At 40.2% G+C, this 23209-nt stretch overlaps 1 protein-coding gene across 1 annotated transcript; it reads right to left on the bottom strand.

Moving 5' to 3' along the window:
* Positions 1 to 881: 881 nt before the first annotated feature.
* Positions 882 to 15365, bottom strand: emilin2a (elastin microfibril interfacer 2a). The gene is made up of 9 exons (XM_053330428.1): positions 15086 to 15365; positions 14377 to 14502; positions 12059 to 12249; positions 9986 to 11905; positions 4858 to 5202; positions 3683 to 3736; positions 2679 to 2738; positions 2342 to 2482; positions 882 to 1508 (listed from the first exon to the last, which is right to left on the bottom strand). Exons 1-9 carry the CDS (start codon positions 15265 to 15267, stop codon positions 1174 to 1176), a joined length of 3354 nt encoding a protein of 1117 aa, XP_053186403.1. The 5' UTR covers positions 15268 to 15365; the 3' UTR covers positions 882 to 1173.
* Positions 15366 to 23209: the final 7844 nt, after the last annotated feature.

Raw genomic sequence — 23209 nt, 5'->3', positions numbered from 1 at the left:
TATTTTAATGACTAACACAAACATTAAAGACTTATAAAACAGTTAGTCAGAGGACGGGTGTTTGGTTAACTGAAGCCTATATTTTTTGTCATTTGCCTCCTTTTACGGTTAACAGAGGTTGAACTGAAGACCAAATTCACTCCCTGTTTCCTACACTCTGCTGTTGTAATATTTTTCTAATTCTCTGGAGTGACAAGAGGCGAAATGTTTCATCCACACCCACTTTACGTAATGACCCAAATGGGGGTTTCCTAACTTTGTCTTAAGTGTAGTTTCTAGAGCTGGCCAGTTGTGAAACACTACTATAATACTAAAATCTTGTCTTGCTATAACCTCTGTGTTTCTTAATCTTCAGTCATTCCTCTTTAGAGTAGATTACACAGCATTGAGCTCATGCTTACAGGTGATTCATCACACTTTATTGAAACATTATATTCCACAGATACTGTAGGTTTATCATACTGTATATTGATTCTCAGAAATGTCTTTGTTAAAATAATAAAATTTGTGAGTTTCATGTTAATTTATGGACACTTTAACACAAGACATTTACAATACATCCAAAAAGGAAAAGTGATAATCAAATATATTAGAAACAAATCCTGCTTTTTGTGTTCAGGCATCTTTGGCAAATGGCTACAAATTCTTAACCCTTACATACTGTTCAGGTCAAATTTATGTCAAAACACTCAAGACCATTACTTTAGGCTGACATTTTATGGCTTTTCCTACAGTGAATATACAAACTATATATAAAATGGAAGTACTTCAACAACTTTTATTATGTCTGTGCAGCTGATTCACATTTTTGAGGTTGTTCTGGATTAAATTTGAAAAAAACCTACTCATAAAATGTTGCATTCTTCTTCTATTGTGTGAGTTTGATGTTTTTTCTCCATAAACAAATCATATAAAACTTAACAAATATACTCTCTCTGCTCTCTGAAAATGATTGAACTGTGGTATAGAGACTAATTATAAGGGGATACTGTAAATGGTCAGAACAGTATGTAAGGGTTGTAACAGAGTACAGTTTTGGCATTTATAGCTGAAAATGTTCACACTGCTCAGTAAAGTAGCTGCATCACAGCGAAACAGTGATAACTATGTTTTCCTCCACATTTCCTCCAGTCCAGTTTCAGTCTTTGCTGTTACTGGCCAGCTGAGCTCCAGCTATCTGCTGGCCTGTGGTGCGTACAGGAAGATGGCGCTCAAGGTGGAGAGGATCTCCCTGGCCTCGGTGGTGGCCAGCTGGCCTCCGGTCCTCACCAGGCCTACGCGGTCTCCTTTCCTCAGGGGCAGGATCAGACTGAAGGACACTGAACCACCACAGCCGCAGTTACCATTGGCTGAGCTCCCATACTGGCCAGCCACAGGCCCGGCTGAGCTCTGAAGCTTCTGGACGCTGCGGTTAGACACAGACAGGACGGCCTCTATGCGGTCGCCCTGCTTTGCTGTCAGCAGGCCTGAAATCAGGTATCGGCCATCCAGTGGAACAGTAAAGATCCCTGTGGAGATAAGAAAGGGAACAAGTTAGTGTTTATATGATCAATAATGTGTACAGTCTGGTGATGTAGATTGTCATGTTTGTTTCTTTGTGGGCCCTGTTCTTCATAGATTACATGGATAACTGAATTATCTTAAATTAACTTTTTTAACTTTTTTACTTCTCCAAAGCTGGTTTAAAATGTATCTGACGCTGTAAATCGGAGCAACATGTCCTTAATCCTGAATCTGCAGAAATACACACTAAATCAGTTATTCTGATGTGGATTTGGTCCCCATTAATTTATTTTCACATATGAATCAACAATTTCTTGATGGCACCAGTTTGAATGTTGATGATTTAATGAGAATGTCAGTTATTGAGTTAAAATCCATTTCTATACAATAAAATAAAACCGTAACTCAAAATGACCACAGATTAACAGGATCATGTTAGTGAGTTAGCATTATGTTAACAATGTTGCAACATCATGTTTCTACAGTAACCCAGAATTGACAAATCAAACTCTGGCCTTAAAGAGGACCTTTTGTGTGATTTTTGTGAGTTTCTCTGCCTCTATAGGTTTTCCTATGTACTTGTAAGTAGAGGGGTATTTAGGTGGTTGCAATCTGCCGCCTCAAAGCTAGATGCCACTAAATCCTATAAACTAATATTTTGTATTAGCAACATAATGAGTATGAGACTTAAAATATTCACTAGACCACAGGAGCAGCACAGGGACCCAAAAAACGTATTTTCCTGCACACGATCATGGGAAAAGGAGCACCTTTTTTGAACATCCAAACCCTTGCATCGTGTCATACCCTGCAAGTACATGTCAATCATCAGGAGTACCTGTTTGGGGACTGTAGTGTCCACCGTCGTTGACTAGAACTCTGTTGAAGCGGACGATGCCAAAGTCTCCTGAGAAGGGCTGCTGAGTGAGGCCAGCAGAGAAGGAAAAGGGATCTGCAAAGGCGCTGTTGTCTACTGAAACTGGACCCAGAAATGTACATGTAAGTTGATCAGTGGCTCATTTTAAACAAAAATTACTCTTACCTCAATTAACTGAAACAACATCATATAAACCTCTAAAATGATTATGCAGGGTCTAATAATGGTTAACTGCAAAATAGTGACTTTTTTCATCTGTCCACACAGAGTATGATGATGATTTCTGAATAGACTTTACCTGGTGATGCAACTGGAGCTTGGTGAGACAGGTTCCAGGGAATCTTGGATGCCACCGAAGCTACATGGAACAAATAAAGTGACCTATTATAATGCGTTCCTATTACCGCTGCTGTGAGCTGAAGGGATCACAACTTTATTTTTAAAGACAGCCATTGAGCAATGGAATAAGTGGAGCAAATACAATCCCATTATAGGGGAAGCAAAGTTATGGTTTTGCCACCCTACTTTTTGTCCCTTTAAAACTTATTTTTAAACTTATACAGTCGCCGCAATCAGGTGATTACATTTAAGCAGCCTATATCAATGATCATTTTACTATTTTCTGTAACAGACCAACTCACTCCAGCTAAACTTTAAATCAGTTAAAAGGAGGATTGTTCTGTTGCCAAAATGCTGAATCAACGTTATCTGCCTTTGCCAGTCCGCCCCATTAGGGTTAGCTTACTTATCGGACAGGATTCGATAGTGAAGCTTGGACGTTAGCAAGGTTTTTACAGCAGCCTCAATCTAATTTATCCTGACTGGTGTAGGTTTCTTGACTTAATCCATGAAGTTAGATGGTGTAGAAATATTGGAAATTTGTTTTAAATTACTTTTTTATGGGGGAGAACCCCTCTGGAACCCACTGCCAGTTATATAAGTTTATTTCCTAATTTTAAAACATAACCAGAAGCCCATTAACATGAACATACAGAATTTATTAAATAAAATAAATCCATGTGCATTTCTGGATTGGTAAAAGAAATGGATTTTTTTCATTGTCACCACGTGTAACATTTGCTACACAGCCCAGGGTAAAACTTTCTGCTAAGCGCCTGCAGCCAAACTACAGTATTCCCTTCACAGTCCACCCACACGTCCTTAAACTAAACACATCCCTCTCCCCCATACTCCCATGCTACCAAATTATTCACAGCTTTTTCCGCTTTTTACACCAGTGTAGCGGAAGAGCAAAGCCTGTAGATGCATGCAATTTAACTTGGTAATTAACTGTTACAATACCTCGACGGCTTTTTGACTGGGGCTTGAAAGGCTCAGGCTGCAGAGAAGGATAGCCTGCAAAAGCAACAGATGACAAACACATCATGTTTTATCATCATCTGAGGAGAAGGTTTAGTGAATACACTTGCCAGAGGTAGTTGCTTGCTTTTCCATTTGGACATTATGGCTAAACACTGTGGGATAGTTTCCCAGAGAAAGTATAAATCAAAACAAAACAAATTATAATCTGGAGTACATAACTGTGATTTCACAAGTGCAGATTCATGTGTTGAAAGTTTCCACAGAACCTTGAAAAGACTTTTGACCTGCAGGTATTTGTGCTGTTGGGAGTCCAAATAAAACTGCAGCCGTAGCTTTCACAGCCATATAATCACAAAAAGATTGTGAAAAACCTGTGCTAGAATGAAGAACAGTAGACAATTTTAAACAAATTAAGTTTTTGTAGTCAATATCAAAGCCTGAAGATTGTTTGTTTTTTCTTGGGTTAGACAAATAGGAACTGAACAACAACAGCAAGACTAATGTAGGATGTTCTGTGTTCCATTTCTGCCAAAATATGCCCATGTGAAATCTAAAACAAAGCCTTTGTTTTTGTTGTTTGTCATTTTCTCTAATCTTCCTACATGTGGTCCGGTTATACTAATTCAATCCAGAACTGGCAAAATATGTGTCTGTTCTGTCCAATTTGAGTCGGCCCCCATTAATAACCTTTTTTGGTATAGGAATCCAATGTACTGTAGAAATGATAAACAAACAACATTATAATGTTGTTGGTTCCATGTTGGCTCAATTCCAAATTTTGTCATTGCTGATGAATTTAGATGACTGTATATCATATTTGTTGGAAAGAAAAACACATAAATAATTACGTCACACGTGGTAATACTGGCTCGCTCTAGCTGCCACATTTATCACAGGATGTAAAAGTTTCCCTCATGTCATGGCAGTAATGACAGACTCAATTTTCAGCCCTAAAATACAAGTTAAAAGTAGACTCCCTGCATTAGGTTCTGATTTTATGCCACAAATGGTTCCTGATTGACACTGATTGAAAATAAAATGTGTTTTTGCTTCTCATACAGATTAGAAGACATGAGATTTATACTGATTATAAGAGAAAAAAATCTGAGTGTGAGTGTACCTCAAATGCCATCATCACCATTAGCACTCCTCACCTGGTGCTCCAGCAAAACCTTTGACTGGCGTTCTAGATGAGTCCTCTGATCCTCTCCGCACAGTCACCCTGCGGGTATATCCTGGCGGTCCTGCCTCGCCAGTCTCCACCACTGGCTGTACCGGAGCAAGGGGTTGACTGGGGTGGACTGGATAATGGGGGCTAGAGGGATGGCCGATCAAGATTGTGTGTCTGTTGGGTTGCACTGGTTGGCTGGGATTGTGAGGCTGCCTGGGGCTAGATTGCTGTGGATTGAAGATGAGTGGTATGTGGATTTGTTGGACTCTGGTTCTTGTTGGAGTTGAATCTGGCGAAGAGACGGGCCCCTGGGGTCTGAGGGTCATTCCTTCGAAAGCAAGAGAAAAAAAAGGTATATCAGTCAGTTATATCAATTTATTATTCATTCATATGACCTTTTTTCTGTGTAAATCCCTCTTACTCACTCCCTCCTCCCACTCCTCACCTCCCTTCTCCTGTGAATTCTCACTTAACGACTTGTATTCTGATGACAGGCCAAATTAGCCTTGGCTTGCACTGAACCTCAGAGCTTTTTTCCCAGTTGATACCATAATTGCCCTTCATAAAAGCAAAGCATGCAGTCGTTTTTTGAGTTTTAGGGTTCTAGGCAACGGGAACCATCTGAACGGAAACCAGTTGGCTGCCTGTCAAATCCCCTGAAGGCACAGACATCACCTGGGCCTTTGAGGTAAGCATAGACGCTGTAAGAGTGTCCTGGGGACAAATGACAAAAATAATTACACTATCCGCTTTGTGTCAGCCCCTTCTCCCAAGCAGGTGTCCGAGGTGTTGTTACTGTATTTAGATTCAGAGAGGGGGTTTGTAAATGAAATGGTTTGTTTGGTGCTTTACATCCTGTATCTGTTTTGCCTTTTGAACCCTGAGGCTGGGCTGTAGGAGGATTACAGTATCACCATTCAGTTAGTAACACACCAGGGAAATTATCACTTGCATAGTTCAATTTTGTGGGAAAGGCTCTGCTCTAAAAGAATACAAACAGCTCAGAGGACTAATCTTCCCACACCATAAATACACATATGAACTACAGTATACAGAATCTAGAAATAGATGTAAAGGTACATAAATGTTAGACCTCAGCAAAGCCAAAACTGTGAAAAGCTCAAACATACCAGGAGGACATTAGGGTGATGATGAAAGGGCAAGCAGTGTTAGTATTTAGGCATCTGCACTGTAATAATAAAAACTGTCAGGCTATTAAGTCCACAATATACATGTTTATAATTTAATCTTATTTATGAGTGTATAAGGACAAAGCACATTCATTAACATTTCTGTAAATATGCCAGTGTTAGCCGGTTGGCTAATTTATGCCTGCAGCCCTTTGGCACGATGTTCTGAAGCCAATGAAATGATAGTTAAAATTATAGTCGGAATACAACAAGATGCTATAAAGACAACCGCAACAAAATAAGCAATCTCACTCTGATTGGATGCAGCTGGTATGCCAATCAGCCATGGGTGCTGAAGCATGAACAAAAAAACTTTTAGCTGATTCGCAGATGCAAGTGCCTCTTCACTAATATCCTTTTTTTACAACAAAAACATAAATCTGCAGCCATACAAGCAGCTCTGTGAAACTGCACTGACAGACACTGTCATCTTTGAGCTAAATGCTAACAGCATGCTAGCATGCATGCATGAACGTCCCGACTACTTTTGTCAAACCACTATTTCTAAGTTCAACAATGAAAGTACTTTTTTTTTTCATTTTTAGCATCTTGAAATAATCATAATAATTGATTTTGGCTTTAATATATTAAAATCAATCAAAATTGAACTTATTCTGTGGCTAAGTCATCAATTTAAAAGTCCCTGAAAGCAATCTTACCGAATTAGAGTCTTCCCATTGCACTGGATTGTGAAAGTAGTTTGCTATAATATCCTTATCAAATAAAACATCATCAACAATCAGTAAAAATCTTCCTTCTTACAGCAAATGATACCACAAGCTACTCAGAAACCACATGTATAATGAAAAACAAATTAAACCCAGCAATCACGTTGTACTGAGATAATCAGAAATCTCTTCTTCATTTCCTCCCAATGCCTCCATCAGGACGCCAGTTGCCTGAGTGCATATTTCCCAAGAGCTCTCAGCCTATGTCTCACTGAGGGGGCAACCACAAAGTCAAAAAACACACAGAAAGGCACACACACACACACACATGAGCTCTGGTGCAACCAAGAGCATCACCAAACCCAGATGTTATTGCTCACATCAGACTGAGATACTGCAGGGGGGCTGTGTGCTTTAGTCAGTGTCTACAGATTCAGGTGACAGTGCCTGAGTGTTGGAAAGTGTTTGAAAACGTCAAGGAATATTGCACCAGACAAGCCGATCACGCGATGGAAAATAGTGTCAAGGGGCACGGCGCAGGGTGTGGCGGTTACACACACACAATAATGCACTGCTCATATTCTGACATGCATTTTTCTTTTTCCCTTTCTAGCTACGCACATGGACACAATTTCATCCTCCACCCAATTCTCCTCTAGTGATATTAATGATGGGAGGTTCAAATTGTGCACTGCATGGCAAACCTCAGGGATTTTGTATCTGGGTCCATTCTCCTCTGAAGACTTCCAGATGGGCTGCTGGGTCAGAGATGGAAACACCTCACCTCGCAGCTCCACAAACCTCTCCAGGGAGACTGTTGCAGTCAAAGCACCCACCTTGGATTTCTGGTGCTGACTAAATATATACAGTGTGTGCAGTGGTGGTGAATACAATATTCCATTCTTCCACAACAGACACCCTTCGACTTCAAAAAGCCTTTGATGTCTTGTTTTTCCTGTATTCCCTCATCACAGCTGACAGTTCCTTCAGCCTGTCTCTCCAATATAGAGTCAGGATGATCAATTACAAAGCATTGATCCATGAAATCAAAGCATTCATTATATCCAAGCTTTAATACAACTGCCTTTTTTTGTATGTGAAGGCCTCTCCCGTCGATAGACACTTACATGACAGGGTGGAGTGACGGGGAAAAGAGAAGTCCTCTGGTACTCTTGGAAGGACAAATTTTAAGAAAAAAAATGGACAGAAGGAGAAAGCAATGAGGGAGTAGAGAGAGAAACTCAGAGATAACAGAGAGAGAGAGAGAAGGAAATGACGAGGAAGTGATTTGAGCTAGACTGGGATCCCCTCCAAAGAAAAAAAAAGGGGGGGGGGGGGTAGTAAAAAACAGCTTGAGAATCGAATGAAAAAATGAGTGAGAAAAAGCAGTTTGATTAGTCACCCTCTGAATGAGGAACACACACTTAAGCTCATTGAAAACAAGAATTTCCCATATTTCTACATTTCTTAACAACCTCTACTAAAGCACTTTAAAAACATTTTTTCATCTGATTTCAAAATGACTTTGATACATCAATGTTTCACTTAAAAATAATGTATCAGAGACATGCAAACACACACACACACACACACACTAACTGTGACAGTAAATCTCTGCTGCTGCAGCTGCTGTGGGCGAAGCAGTGCCAACATTTTGCAACCAAGTCACACAATTCAACAGTCACATTGAGTAAGGACAAAGCTATTCCAGTTAATCTTTCAGTTATGTTATTACAACACCTCATCTGTTCGCAGCCTCCTCAGGGTCTTCATATGACTGTGTGGAGAATATGAGCTCAAACACAGAGAGGAAACATTTCAGTAAGGCTCTCAACCACCACCACCACACCCACAGGGATTTTCATGGAAATGCTTTATCTCTATTTTGACTATTTCTCTCTTTCCAACATTAAATTCTCATGCTACCGCAGCCAAACAGACCAACAGCCCAACTCCCTTTCTTGTGGGATCAGGATATAGACTATAGAAACATAGCCACCCCTTACAAATAATAGAAAGAAAAAGTTTGGGGCTTTCTTAATAATAGATATAAAGTGAGAAACCTGACAAACATTTTTCACAATCCTGCTGCAGTACGCACAGTTCATTCTCATTTAATGCTGGGCAGAAGTACAGTATAATGTTCCATGTAAGGTAATGAAATCAAAAGTCATGGCTTGGAAATAACAGGCCATATTTGGCAAAGAGTGAAATGGAATACAAAATGCCTTCACGCTTTCCGTCTCTCTACCCCGAAACCATTAATCCATCTGCCCTCCTTTTCTCCTCAAGTCTCTATCAAACCATTGTTTTGGACAACGGTTTAAGAAAGGGAGGCACCAGCGATTGGGGCCCCAGTCATGACATCACAGCTGAGGGGTAGTAGAAGCATCTGGTCCTGGGTGTGGAGCCCTGCTTCTCCCCTTTGCATCAAGACTGGCTCCAGCAGTGAGTCAGGGCCCTTAATGAGGACCAGACTCTACACATCAGACTGAGGTCACCCTACGGGAATCTCTGGAGGTTGGTATGTGTAAGGAGAAAAGGAGGCAGGGAGGTGTATTGTGTGTGTGAGAGAGTACGTATGTGCTTGTGTATACCAAGTGACTGGAAGCTGAGGTCAAGGTCTGCAGTTATGCGGTATGAGTAAAAAAGCTATGTCACAGTGCAAGAAAGTTGACCACACAACTCAACATGTTCATAAAGGAAGTGGGAAAGACGAAACAGTCTACTCGGGTGTTCTGAACTTTACATAAGGGAGCAATAAGGCATAGAAAGTGCAAGTAAATCATTACAGTTGTTAAGAGGGGCTGAGAATGGGGTATAAACTGAACTCGTGATGTAAAAATATAAGATTCAATCCATCCCTTCAATAAAACCAGGGAATTCTTAGGACAACATGAATCTAAGTCACAGGAAGTTTCCAATGTGGGCCTCTGTCTCTCGGTGCCGGGACATATTGAATGACATACTCAAGGCGAGCAGGAGAGGCCCAGTGAACTTGTGTCCTCCCACTCCGGGAAATACCCTTTAGCCATTCATGGGATCTGATCCCTCCCTCCAAGCCCCCATTTAAACCAAGCAAGCAGAATGCATTATATGGAGGATTATCTTCAGGAAAGGTTTATGTTTACACAGATGTTAATCACACTTGAAAATACATGACCTTGTATATGACCTTTAAGAAGCTCTTGATAATTCCTGTAATTTTCTTTTACCACAGGTAGCTAATGTTGTCATGAAATCACCAACTCACCTGGCTCCTTGGAAGTAATCTGTGTCTGCAATCTCTGCAAGGCATTCTGCATCGCGGCGATGTCTGCGCCATAATTTCCACAGGTGACGTTCATCCTGTTGACACATTCCCGCAGGCCACCAACATGTCTCTCCAGCCCATCTTTCAGCTCTCTGATATTAACAGAAATCCCGTCTAACCTTCCACACACCTTCTCAAGTCTGGTTACACGTCCATCTACAGCAGAGATGCCATCGGAAACACCCTGGGTGTTCTGTTTACATTGACTCAGTTCAGATGACACCTGATTACTGAGTGCATTAAGTCTGCTCTTCAGCTCCTCCACCTGACGGCTGGTGGCGTCTGCCTGACCACCAGGAACTGGACTCCAAGTGGCACTCCGCTCAGCCTGGCAGCATGTTGAGTTTATTCTGTGTATATCTTGGTTGTATTTGCTCAAGGAATCACTTAACCCAGTAACAGCACCAGCCAGACCAAGAACATTATCTTGGAGATTAATCAATCCCTTCTGAAAGTCTCCCATCGTCTTGGAACCTCTTTCAATCCCATCTGACTGCCTGTTAAGAAGGTTTTCCAGTTGCGTGAGCTTGCCTGTGTTTGCATTAACATCTGTGTTCAGAACATCCAATTCATTCCTATACCGGGTCAGGTCTTTCAAAATGTGTTCTACACCCTTAAATGTGGTTGATGAGGCTTCTCCACCTACAGTTATTCCTGAGGCTGAACATCCTGCAGAGCACAACTCTCCAACAGCATTTACTTTATGATCCAAACCCTCAAGGAGGAACTTGTTGTTGTTGACCTGTGTCTGGATGGCATCCATGGATTCCCCAAACATCCCAGGGAAGGACTTGTTGCTCATTTCCACCAGCATGTTTGTAAACTGGTCCTCCATGCTGTTCAGACGCTCATCCAGAATCTGCTGAAGGGCTGCCACTTCTTCTGCAATTGTACGGGTCAGCTTCTCTTCTATATAGAAACAGTGAGTCTCTGCATTTTGTTCTGTGACATTTATGCGCGCCTCCAGCTCCTCAATCAGTAGGCTTAAGTCATTGTCTTCCCGAGGTGCAGACAGGTGAGCCAACTCGTTGTCAATGCGGACATTCAGGATGCGGTGAGCCTCTGCAATACGATCAATGTCACGCCACAAGTCTTTGTGGTCACTGTGATCCTCTCCCTCTTTGGATGGATCTGTCTGCCTCTGAATTCGTACAGGTCCATCTGCCGCAGCCATGTCCAGGCGCAGTGACCGGATCTCCTTTCTCAGGTCAGCCTCCTTGCTGTCCACCAGCTTGGTGAGGGTGATCAAACCTTTGTCACAGCTGTTTTCACAAGTATTCTGCAAGGCCTGAATCTTGTCATTGTATGAGCTTTGTAGCTTGGCCATGTGTTCCTCTACATTCTGGTCTAACTCCTTCTTCAGTTTCTCAAGCTTTCCATCAATATGGGTCTGTATAACATCAAGCTCCACCATTGCTGGAGTCTGAGATTGTGAAGCATCCATTAAGACACGAATCTGCCCCTCATGACTTGACATGGTTCCTCTAATGTCTTCCAAAGCTTCATCCTTGCTTTTCAATGCATTGTTGATATCATCTAAACGGGCCACTATTTTTTCTATGGCCTTTTCTCCAGCAATCCCACCTCTGGTAGCCTGATGACCATCCAGTACTGCTGGGGTCTCCTCTGTGTCTGTGGCTGTGGGTGTGTCTGGTGGGCGGATGTTGCTGAGAAGTGTCTCCAGCATCTTCTTTGTGTCTTCCTGCAGGTCTGTACGGAGGTTGGTGGTTAACCCTGACAAAGCTGACTGGAGATCCAGTACTGTCTGAGACAAGCGCTGAACTTCACCTTCCAGAAGACGCACCTTATCTGTCCCACCGTGCCTCGTCTCATGGTGCCCAGTCTCTCTCCGCTCTGGCCCTATGAGCAAAGAATTCAGTTTTTACTAATGCAAACATATAACTCACTCTTGTATTAGCTTACTGTGGTGGTTTACTGGAACATAGGAACATTTGGTTATACATATAAATTTAGTATAAATTGACAAAAGCACAGAAGAAAATGGTGTCTTACTCTGTGTGTGTCTGGTTGTATGTACAGGATTTGATGGGTGGTAAGGCTGTGTCCCCTGCACTAATTGTCGGTCTGGGGGTGGTTTTAAATCTTTACAGTCTAGACCTTGGTAACCAGGACAGCATCTCCACTCTAACTCTGTGACTGTCTTGTAGGCAATCTTGTATGTGGGCCGAAACCGAGATTGGAATCTGTAAAACAAGTCAGAGTTAGTCATTACCATTCAGACAAACATATGCAAATATGAAATGGATCACACTGAATTATATATCCAACAAAACTGTGTATATATTTTTTTTTATAGCTGATGACTGCTGTTTTTTGAATTTCCACTTTCTAGCTAAAGCAAACACCATTCCCAAAGAAACAATAGATGACATCACTTCCCTGAAGGCAGGGGTCATGTCAAGAGGAACATCTGGAAAGCTGACGACTAAAACAATCATCTTTGCACATTTCCCAAATTTCACAGTGTTAGTTCAACCTCTACTAATGGTGACAAGAAAACTGAAAACCTGTGACTACAATCAATCCGTATGGAAAAGTCTCAGTCTGATATGACTTAGTATGAAGCCAATGCTATTAATCATAACGTAGAAGTGGAACAATCCAAGGTGTCTGTTCCCACTGCCAGCTATTCTTGCCTTACACAGAAACTTGGAAATGTGCTCCTGTTACCTAAGATTAATCTGTTTCCAGTGATCTTTTCCACGGTGCAGTGGCTCTTGTGTGTGTCATTACAGAGCTAACAATAATTCACACAGCAAAATAAACCAAACTGCATAAACATCTTCCATAACAGAATTAACGACAGCTGTTATTCACCAGTTACTGGACTAGATACTCCCATATAGACCAATCAAGTACTCCATAGAAGGAAGAGATTGCTTAGTTTATCTTAAAAGACTTTGACTCTATTACTTGGACTGGATTTATTATCATATCAAAGGAAGGAACATAGTAGTGGCAAGAAAAACCCTCACTGATAAGTAAATTCAACCAATGTTTAACTGTCCCATCTTAAATGCACACCAGATAAACACATACAGTACCAAAAGTTTGGACACACATTCCCATTCTATTTAATGAAAAAGTGTGTCCAGTCTTTTTACTGGTACTGCATGACTAATGTATTTGTAAATTATAGAGATTATACACTGTTAATAAATCGTATGCATTGCTCACAACTGTTCATCTGTGGATTCAGAGCTCCCAAATACAACTTGATTTATATTTCTTATCCCTAGATGACCTTTCGGGTCTATTGTTTTTTAATTATAATGACGTCAGCTTCAACAGAACATTGAGTTGTATTTCCGGACATAAACCCAGTAATGACATATTAACAGTTGTGTGTAATGTGCAAGAATGTGATAACAAAACTGAAAACTAAAACTAACACAATTAACAGATTTATGATAATTTTAAAAAATAACTGACCTTCCCAGTGTGTAAATGATTGGATAAAGTAAAACTTTTTAAGCATGGTGCCAAAGAAACAAACAAAGTGATGAATCAAAGAGGCTAAAGAAAAGTCTGGCCTAGATTCATTCTCTATTATATTGAGTAAATGGCAATTATTCACTTTTTTATTTTTTCTTGACCATGTAAACGTTCATGATTTTGGAAAGTCCCCAATAGTTCACTTTTTTAGTTAAATTGATTATAGACATAAGCCTGTAATAGACTGGCTCGAATGCTTAGTCTTACCAAGTACAAACTCTCCATTTCCCCATGAGCATGATCACAAGCAGTCTAATCAAGTATTTATTTTTAGGCATTTGAGAGGATGGTAACATGCTGAAAACAAGATGTCATCAGACATATGAGAGAAGCAAGTTAAATTCAACAACTCTGACAACTCTGAAAATGTGTCCTTCTAATAACATGCATATATTCTCAGCGTACCACCAACATACCAGATTTTAACACAAAAAGTGGTATGTTATCACCTATTGTATTTTCTGCAGACACTATTGCAGGTATGTTGCTGTTGGCTAGCAACCTTTGCTTAAACTTGGAGGGTCATTTAGGGTAACTAACCTTGACTATGCTGTTCCTTTTTTCAGCTAGTCCTCATTAACTTGAGACCACATTTCCTGTTTAATCAGCCTGATTCACTGGGCTCATTAACTTGCTGGAAAATCAGAGCCTTTTAGGTTCAAGCCAGTGAAGTTTCTTTAGCCACTGTGAATATTCCTGCCTCCAGATACATTTTGTTATCAGAACTCCAGTACCCTGTCTCACATAGCCTACATCAAAAGAGACACCCTCAACCCCCCACCCCACCCCCTCTCTTTTGCTCCCTGGATGCTCACGTCACTTGTTGCTGGCAGTCGGGCTGGTAGGGTGGGCAGGGGGCCATCACAGGCTCCTCGAAGCTCTCCACACCCCCCTTCACGGCGCAGCTCACGTTCTTGTGCACCACATAGGCGCACCAGTTCCTGAGGAGAGAGGCAGAGATCAGAGATGAGCTTCAACATACATACCCATTAGACACATTATAGAGGAATACTGTTAAGATATTTCAGAAAAATAGTTATGGAGTTATTAGTAACTTGGAATTTATCTCTAGAGTTTTCGTTAAAGGGTGCGTCATTTCAGTAATGGTTTCTCAATATTTTTCCCGATTAGCCTATTTTAAGTTAGACCAGTTAGAAATGCACTAATGGTTTCTTGTAGATGGGAGATTTAAGTAATCAGCTACATTCCGGTGTTTATCTGGATCTTATCACCTCTGGCAACACCGGCAATATCGAGCCAAATTTAGTCACAGGCTGATAAAAAGCACAGTGGATGTTAACAAGCTATGACTGTAAAGGGCTGAAATCTGAGGCCATTCCGATCGATGAGAAGTTTTAAAGCCATTGTCTTTGGTTGGCAACTGCGTAGATTTTGCCAAACAAAAGCGCACAAGGAAAGGTGGGTTTAAAGAAACGCCCGTGCGTGCGTGCCTAAGATGTAAGAAAACAAACAGAAAAGCTCAAATTATTCGCCAAAAAGGTATTTTAAAAAACAGATACTTACCTATTTCTGTGTCTGTGTACCACTCCAGTGTATGCAGACCCGTGAAACAAGTCATAAGAGGAGGGGGACCCGTAAGTGAATTGAAAATTCAAAAGCAGTGTGAAAACTGTCCACCACCAGTCCATCTCTGCATGCCTGTTATTCATACTTAACAACAGTCTCAAAATAAATATTCCTAGCATAAGAAAGAGAGCTACTCTGTTATTACCATGCGCGACGTTCCCAAACACCAAAGTCACATTGTCCCAGTAACTGATCCAACTCCAATAACTCAAGTTTGGGGAAGTCCACATTCACTGCAACTCCCTTGGAATGACGTTTAGGGCCCACACCCTCCTCCTAAAAAATTCAGGAGAGGAAAAAAAACCGTCACCCCTGCCCTTCATAAAAACTTAAAGCCCAAAAGGTTTTTGTTTGTGGTAAAGTTTGGTTTAATTATGTTGTGCTTTGAAGTCTTGGGTGATTAATTATTGTAACAGGCTCAGGAGATGTTTGCACCAAAATGATTTGGGACAAGTTGATTACTTCTTTGTCAGGCAGCAGCCAATAATTCACACCTCACTGATGAATAACAGGATAATGCCTTTTGAATGCAAACTCCAGGGTTGAAAGATGTGTATATATAATGGTAGTGTTGATGATATTCATGGCCAGGGATAACAGTAGTAATTTGCATTCTTTCTGCCCTGTTGCTGAATTGGGAATACTCTTTGTGAAGTCTGTTCTGTCTGCAGCAACTTGAATCCCTTACCTCTTCGAGCAAACTCTACTTTTCAAGCCAAACTGAGCAATTTGCTGATTTTTGATACTTGCAATATCTTAATGTGGATGGAGACAGAAAGTAGCACATTAGTTTCACACAAGGTACAATTCATAGCACTCACAGGCAAGAATTCATTGTCTGTGCTTTAACATTGTGTGAAAGTGCGAGGAGGAGGATGAGGAGCAGAGTTTCCATGCACACGGGTGGTACTGTGAAAATTATTTTTGTGAGATGGCCTCAAGCAATTTTCCCCAGTTTCCCAGGGTGCTTTCATGGGCCACACAGAATGGTTCTCCCCTGCTCAGATGCATGCTGTCAGTTAACACAAAAATGATTATGGGAGGGAAGAAAAACAGAAAAGGAGACAGAAATAAAGCGATACTGAGCGTTAAATAGAGGCAGAGGGAGAAGGCAAAGTGCTGGATGTGGCATAATGATTCAGAGGGATGCTGTAAAGGATTATGGGGGGATGTGATGTATAAACACACATGTGGACACACACAAGTAATAGCTCCTCCCTTATCCAAAAGAGCCTTTTATCATTGAGCAAGCTTTTTTCTCTGAACTACTCTCAGACCATAGATAGCCTTTCCCAAAATACAACTGCACTGTTTCATCAGACAGGGAGCACCAAGTCAGCCAAGTGAGAGATTGCTGGAATATGTTATATAAGTGGATGATGATTGCAGGGTTCAAGTTTTAGTGAACATTTTCACATGAAACTCCATACCTCTCATCTGCACGATTCTTGATGAAATTACTGACATTTTCATTTATTTCATTTTGTTACTCACTCACTGTTATATTTATCTAACTTTAACCAACAATATAGTATTAGCTAACCTTGCCATACAGGGTATTAAGACAGTAAAAAATAAATACAACATTGGTAATAGGCTTCACTTGTGTCATATTTCTGAGTTTGTTTGGTCTCCAGAAGAGGGCAGCACAGCAGCAGTAAAGAAAGCAAGAAGCTCATCTTGTAGTCATGGCAATTCCTTGTCCAAAAGTGTTGGAGTGAGAAAAGGACATTTCATTACTGAGGCACCATGAGCGCCCAAATTTTGCCAGTACCATCACATCACCATGCTATTCCAACGTCAATTGTCTGTATTATGCTCCCTGAATTCAACATCCGTTGGACAGTACATTCTAACAGAATCTCCCTTCCTATCTCACTCAATCATTATCAACCAGACTTTGTCTGTGTTATGTTATTCATCACTGATATTATAAACATGATCATTTTTAGCTTACTGGACACAGGTGATAATTTAGTTTCACCAGTTAAGAAAATCTGCATTATTGTGCTTAAGACAAAAAAGGGCCACAGTCTGTTTTCACGGCTGTAATGGCAGATGGATTAGATCCCAGGCATTACTTACTGCATTTATTGGTAATGATGGCATTATCAAACCACACATCTCACACCTATGCATTCTGCTCAAGTTAAAAATAGTCATTAACCTCCTATATGCCCTGACATTCATGCGTAACGGAAAGCAAGATGAGTCATGACCGAAGAAAAATCAACCCATATCTTACAGTTTGAAAACACAACATGATTTCAGCCATATAAATCCAGAGGACATTTCCTCGGTTCACCTTTCTCAGATCGATTTCTTATTTTTCAACTTTGGAGAAGTTGGGAGACTAATTGCAATTGAAATAGCCTGCATTGAAGAACTGGGAAGGATCCTTTGCGGCACACAATGAATTTGTCATTGAGACATGCATTTTGCAAGGCCACCACTCAACAAGACTCGAATCTTTCAAATTCTGTGCTCCCACTCAAGCAGTGACCTTGATCTTTATGTTAAGGTGTAATAATAAATGTGCTGGTGCACCTGGGGGACTGCTGCCAAGCCACACAAAGCAGTTTTTTCTTCAAAAGGACCTGTTTTTTGACTGCATAGCGGAGCATTTACACCACAAACAGCTAACTGTGCATGTGGATTTTAAAGGCTTCCTAACTGTAAACGTGCCCTTGTAACACACACAATGGTTGTTTGTGTCACCTGGGGAAAGCCAGGAAAGCTGCAGAGATTGCTTTCATTTGGCAAGCAACAGTTATGCACTGTGCACATTATACTCTACCATGATACTGTTGCACTTACACTGCGTGATTCAGTGGTGGAGCTTAGGCCTGCACACACTGCCCACACAGGTGCTTTTCAAAGTGGGGTCAAGGGGCTGCCTAAGGGTGCTGTGGTAGGATCATTATTTCAATTTCACTTTCCTCTTCTTTAGCTCTGCACAGTAAGGCAGATACTATGAAATGTGCTGTTCTGATCACGTACAGTGTTTCACGTTATCCACTGACTGTAACTCATCTCGGAGGTGTTGTGAATTTTAAAAATCTTCTTAATCTGAGGCCTTGGGTCTAGTTCATCCTCTGGAGATTTAGGAGCCCACTGCATCCCACTTCTAATATGACGATACTTGATTAATTTGTACCTTCTAGATACATAACGCTACAATATGAACACACACACATACACACAGACAGACACACACACACATGCACATGGGATGATGAAGCAGCTTAAGACTCCTGGTGTCATTGCATGCTGTTACACCTGCAGTACTCTCACAGTTTTTTTGAATCTGTTTTAGGTGCGAGAATAGCAGAAATGATGGTACCTTTGAGAATAGACTCTGCCAGATAGTCTTCCACCATCAGCTTCAGCATTATCCCTCTTGTCTGCCCTTCTCTTCTCTCTCCTTTTGTTCATTTGGTTCCCACAGAAAAAAGGCTTGACAGAGCTGTCACTTTCTAAGTCGACTGATCAAAAATGGCACCCTAATTAGTTGACCTTTCCGTTATGTTTGACACTTGCATTTCTGGGCATTTAATCAGATGTATCTTTTTAGGCTATTAATTGGCACAACGCTGCAAATAACCTCAATGAGGCCAGGTTACCAGTTGGATATTTCTTGTTTTGCTGAAGAAAAGGCTACAGTGATTCACTACAATGTCATAACCAGAACATAAGATTAAGAGAAAGTTCAGACAAATGTCATGGTCAGAGACAGACGAGACAGACTTGGAGACAAAGGGAGAGATAAAGTTCCCTGTTGTGGTTGTACACAAATAACGCCCTTGCCCACAAACACACAAACACAAAGACACAGACACATACACACACTGTCTCCCCCCTGTGTCTGTCACACATGCACATACACATGGACATGTGCAGGCAGACACACATAGCAGATTAGGAAAGCTGATTTATTGGTTGTAAAATGTTAATATAGCTATAAGCCGTGCTCATGAATTGTTAATTAAGGCTGTGACAGACTCGTCACCTAAAATGTTAATGAGGTGAGATTGCGTCGGGGCCGAGAGGTCTCTGTGAGCTTCTGAGCAAATACAACAGATGAGCTGAATCCACAAGACCTCCACATGCTATAATAAGAAATGCTCAGGGCACCTGAGATGGGTCATGCCCATTCAGCCATAGAATAATTAAATTAATGAATGGTGGTGTGTGAATTTACCATTGTGATAGTGAAAGACAATGATAAATATGATCCATTTTTACCCTCATTCATCCTATATCTGTGCTGCCTTGACTAATCAGAGGGGGAAGAAGTTTTCAGATCCTTTATTTGAGTAAAATATGAGTAGATCATAAAATAACATCACAAAAGAACTTTGTATTGATTGTTTTGTTTATAAAATGTCTGAAAATAGGGAAATATAGCTGTTGTAATCTACAAGAGGTAAAAGGTGACAGATATATTGTTCAACCAACAGTCTAGAGCTTCAACAATTTTGATCATTGATTCATCATTTCAGTCATTTTAAAGCAAAAATACTAAATGTTCTTTGCCTCCAACTTCTCTAATGTGACAGTTTGCTGTTTTTCTTTGTCATGTTCGACAGTAACTTGAGTATCTTAAGGTTTTGGACTGTTAATCAGAAAAAAACAAAGCAAATTATCGTTGTCTCTGATGATAATAATCTTTGTCATTGTCAATGGACAGTGTCAGATATTGCACAGTGGTCCACCTTAACAGTATCAGTTTCTCCTTTGTTCATCCAGAAAGTCAGTAAAGGGTTGAGAGGTATAGTGAAATCTGCTCTTTAGCTATACCAGCATTAAGCAGAATCAGGTTACTCTCTGTCTAATCTAATTATGAAGGTAGATTTATTTAAACTCTTTATTGATAGTAGACATTATGACTTAGCTAAACATTAATAATAGCTGGGCTTCATTTTGGTGAGTCATGCGTGTATTTGACGACCTTTCTTACAGCACATAATTTGACTCATAGTAGGAAAAGCTCAGGTGTTACTCATAACATTAATGATGGCTCTGTTTTATTCAATTATCCACTAAGCCATGACAGCACGCACAATGCCAGGATCCTGAAACCGAAGTAGCTAAAAGGAATTCAGCCACTCAGGCGTCTGAGAAAAAGGCTCATAGCAGAGCTTTGGATCATGCACGCATGAATTAAATACAGCCATTGTTAATGTTAACTGATACACCTGTGTTTGTCAAAGTATCCTCTGTGAGAAAGATCTATTTATTTAATGACTTAGCTGGTTATGTTATCTAACATGAGCTAAAGTTAATGTGTGAGCTGGGCACTGTTGGGTTTTTTTTCTAAAAAATCCCCATATTTGATATACTCGTCTTTTTTTAAACGAAAAAGCTTATAAAAGATCATGGACTGAAAATTACATTTCCCTCAAAATTGTAGTAGTGAAAGTGGATGTATAAAGCTGCAGTACTACTAATGTATAGAGGGAAAAATCCTTATTAGAGACATCTGTGGCCAAATAAGACCCAGGCTACACATTGCTTTTTTTAAAACGTCAAAAGCCAGAAAGGTTGTGAAAGAGCTGCTGTGTTCTCACTTGTTGTAAATGTTTTGGTGTCTAACTTGCTAGCTGCTAATGCTAGTGCAGTATTAGTAGCTACTGGTAGGCAAGTTTAATTTACTATATTGGACTGGCTCAGTTTATTCTGCCTTTGGTTGTTGTTTGGCATGCAGATTTTTTATGCTTTCATGCTGTTTAGTTTCATGGTAAATGCTCATGTTTTCACCTGGTTTTCATTTGGGTCACTAATTGAAGATAATGTTGTTTATTGGTGTAAAGGCAGTGGCTCTCAATTTTTTTCACCTCAAAGCTCCCTAAACTGACACAAATTAGACTGTGGACCCATACTTGATAAGATTTTGTCCCAGTCTCCCCCAATTTTGCTTTTGCTCATTTTGTATGAAACCCAGGACCTGGAATCCTCTCAAGGGTCCCTGGGGGTCCCTGGGCCGCACTTTGAAAACTGCTGGTTTATGGAATATAGAAATTGCATCTTGTTCACATACGTTTTTTCCCTGTGATGTTGCTTCTTACTGTGAAGCTCAGTGTGGCTTTTGGATTAAATTTTTTTCCTCACACTTCACATTCAACTAGTCAATACAAGAGTATTTAATCCCAAAGCAGTTGGATTATATGACTGCATGCTGCTTCATATCACAATCACATCTTAAATGACTGCTGAGCTCTTGTTCACTCAGCTTCACTCATTGGCGACATTAAGCTTGTATCATGTACTAACGGTCATCAGCTGCTTATCAACACTGCGTAACATTTCATAACAAGAGACTCTCTCCTCAGAGCCATGTACTGATGATTTTTTGATGCGTAATTGAATAATGTAATGCCTGCTGTGGTTGATGTGTCTTTGCCTGCTGCTTCGCATCTGATAGATTTCTGGGTTTTGATTGATCCAACTCAGTTTACCAGGTAGTATTTTATCCACAATGGTTGAAGGTAATTCGTTTGGGAACGGCTGTGTGGCAGCTGTTGAAGGGAAAAGATTTGTACACTGTACTAATTGCTGCCATTAATTTTAACAGAGAAACTTTTTGTTCTAACTCAGATAGAGTATAACATTGTACTGAGCACACCAAATCAATGCTGGTTAGCAGGGTGCATGAAAATATTTACAATAACAAACTAGAAAATATAGAATAAATATACAAAAATGCATTGAATAGACTACAATGGGCAACTCACCCATTGTAGTTCGTTGTCTCGTACTCATGGAAGTGCAGTTACATTCAGGTAACTACTCCTATTGGTGCTAAGGGTGGTACTTGACGAGCGACAGTGTATTTTTCAGCTTGACATAGCGGCTGCTGCCCACACATAGAGAAAATTCTGTAGTTATCTGGTATATGGTCTGAGGTATCTGATGTTCGGCCTTCACATAACAGATTCCACATAGTGTCTGCAGTCAGTCTTTGTGTTTCGTGTTCATAATCACTTCCCAATCTGTCTTGTGCTGACCTTGGAGTCTGCAGTGACAATCTGTATTAACTCTGTATTCGCTTAGAAAGTCAGTTCAGCTGGTTGGCTGACAGAACTGTATTTGTTGATCTTTCCATCTCATACAACACTGTAATAATGAGTATCACATGTAGCCAATACCTTTTAACTCTTACAGTGTATGTGGAGATCTATGTGTATTCTTTTTCAATTCTATCTCTTAGTACTCACATGCCTATTTGAAAGAGATATTGGTCAGACAGACTTATAAGTACAAATTTGTCCACAGAGAACACTGACAAATAATATCTTTAAACTATAAAAATACAGAGCTGCAGCTAATGATTATTTTCATTATATATTAATTATCTCGATAGTCCATTATTAATTTAGAGTTTAAAATGTCAAAAACATAAACATTTTAATAAAAATGACTATAAACATTTCTTCAGATTAATTGTTTTATTTCAGCTTCCAGTGACTGCTGTATGTGATGTGAAAGCAGCACATCTTCACATTTGAGAATTTAAAACCAGCAAATCTTTGGTGTTTGTACTTGAAAAACAACTGACAAGATTCATTGATTCTTTCAATCACTAACTGATCAATTAATCACTGCAGCTCAGCTCTTGCTCATAATCTTTTAATAAGCACATTTAAAGATCCTTTTCTAAAATGTTTGCTTGTGTTAATGTTAAAAATTATAACTGGCCAATATATTGTTATTGGATTTTCTAAACTCTCAAGCAGTCTACCTTAAACTCCAGTATCTTTTGGGTGCTATGAAAGTCCCTTTTTGAAACATGAAGGGGGAATTCATACTAAAAAGATGAACTAACCCTTTAATTCGTCTTCCACTGTTATCCATTATGACTGGGTTACTTCAGGGCCAGTGTGGACAAGAGGACAAATTTAATTCATTGACTATTTTCCATTAGAAACAACCTCACTGTACAAAATATACATCAACACAACAACTCTGGAGTCATTTTGATGTTTGCAATAGCTGAGTTCATGAAGTTCATCTTTTCACATATATTTCACACAGGGAAGAGGTGATGCTTTTACTGTCTTT

Source organism: Scomber japonicus, chromosome 12, assembly GCF_027409825.1.
Source record: "Scomber japonicus isolate fScoJap1 chromosome 12, fScoJap1.pri, whole genome shotgun sequence".
NCBI classification, from domain to species: domain Eukaryota; kingdom Metazoa; phylum Chordata; class Actinopteri; order Scombriformes; family Scombridae; genus Scomber; species Scomber japonicus.
This window is presented reverse-complemented; position numbering and strand designations above follow the sequence as displayed.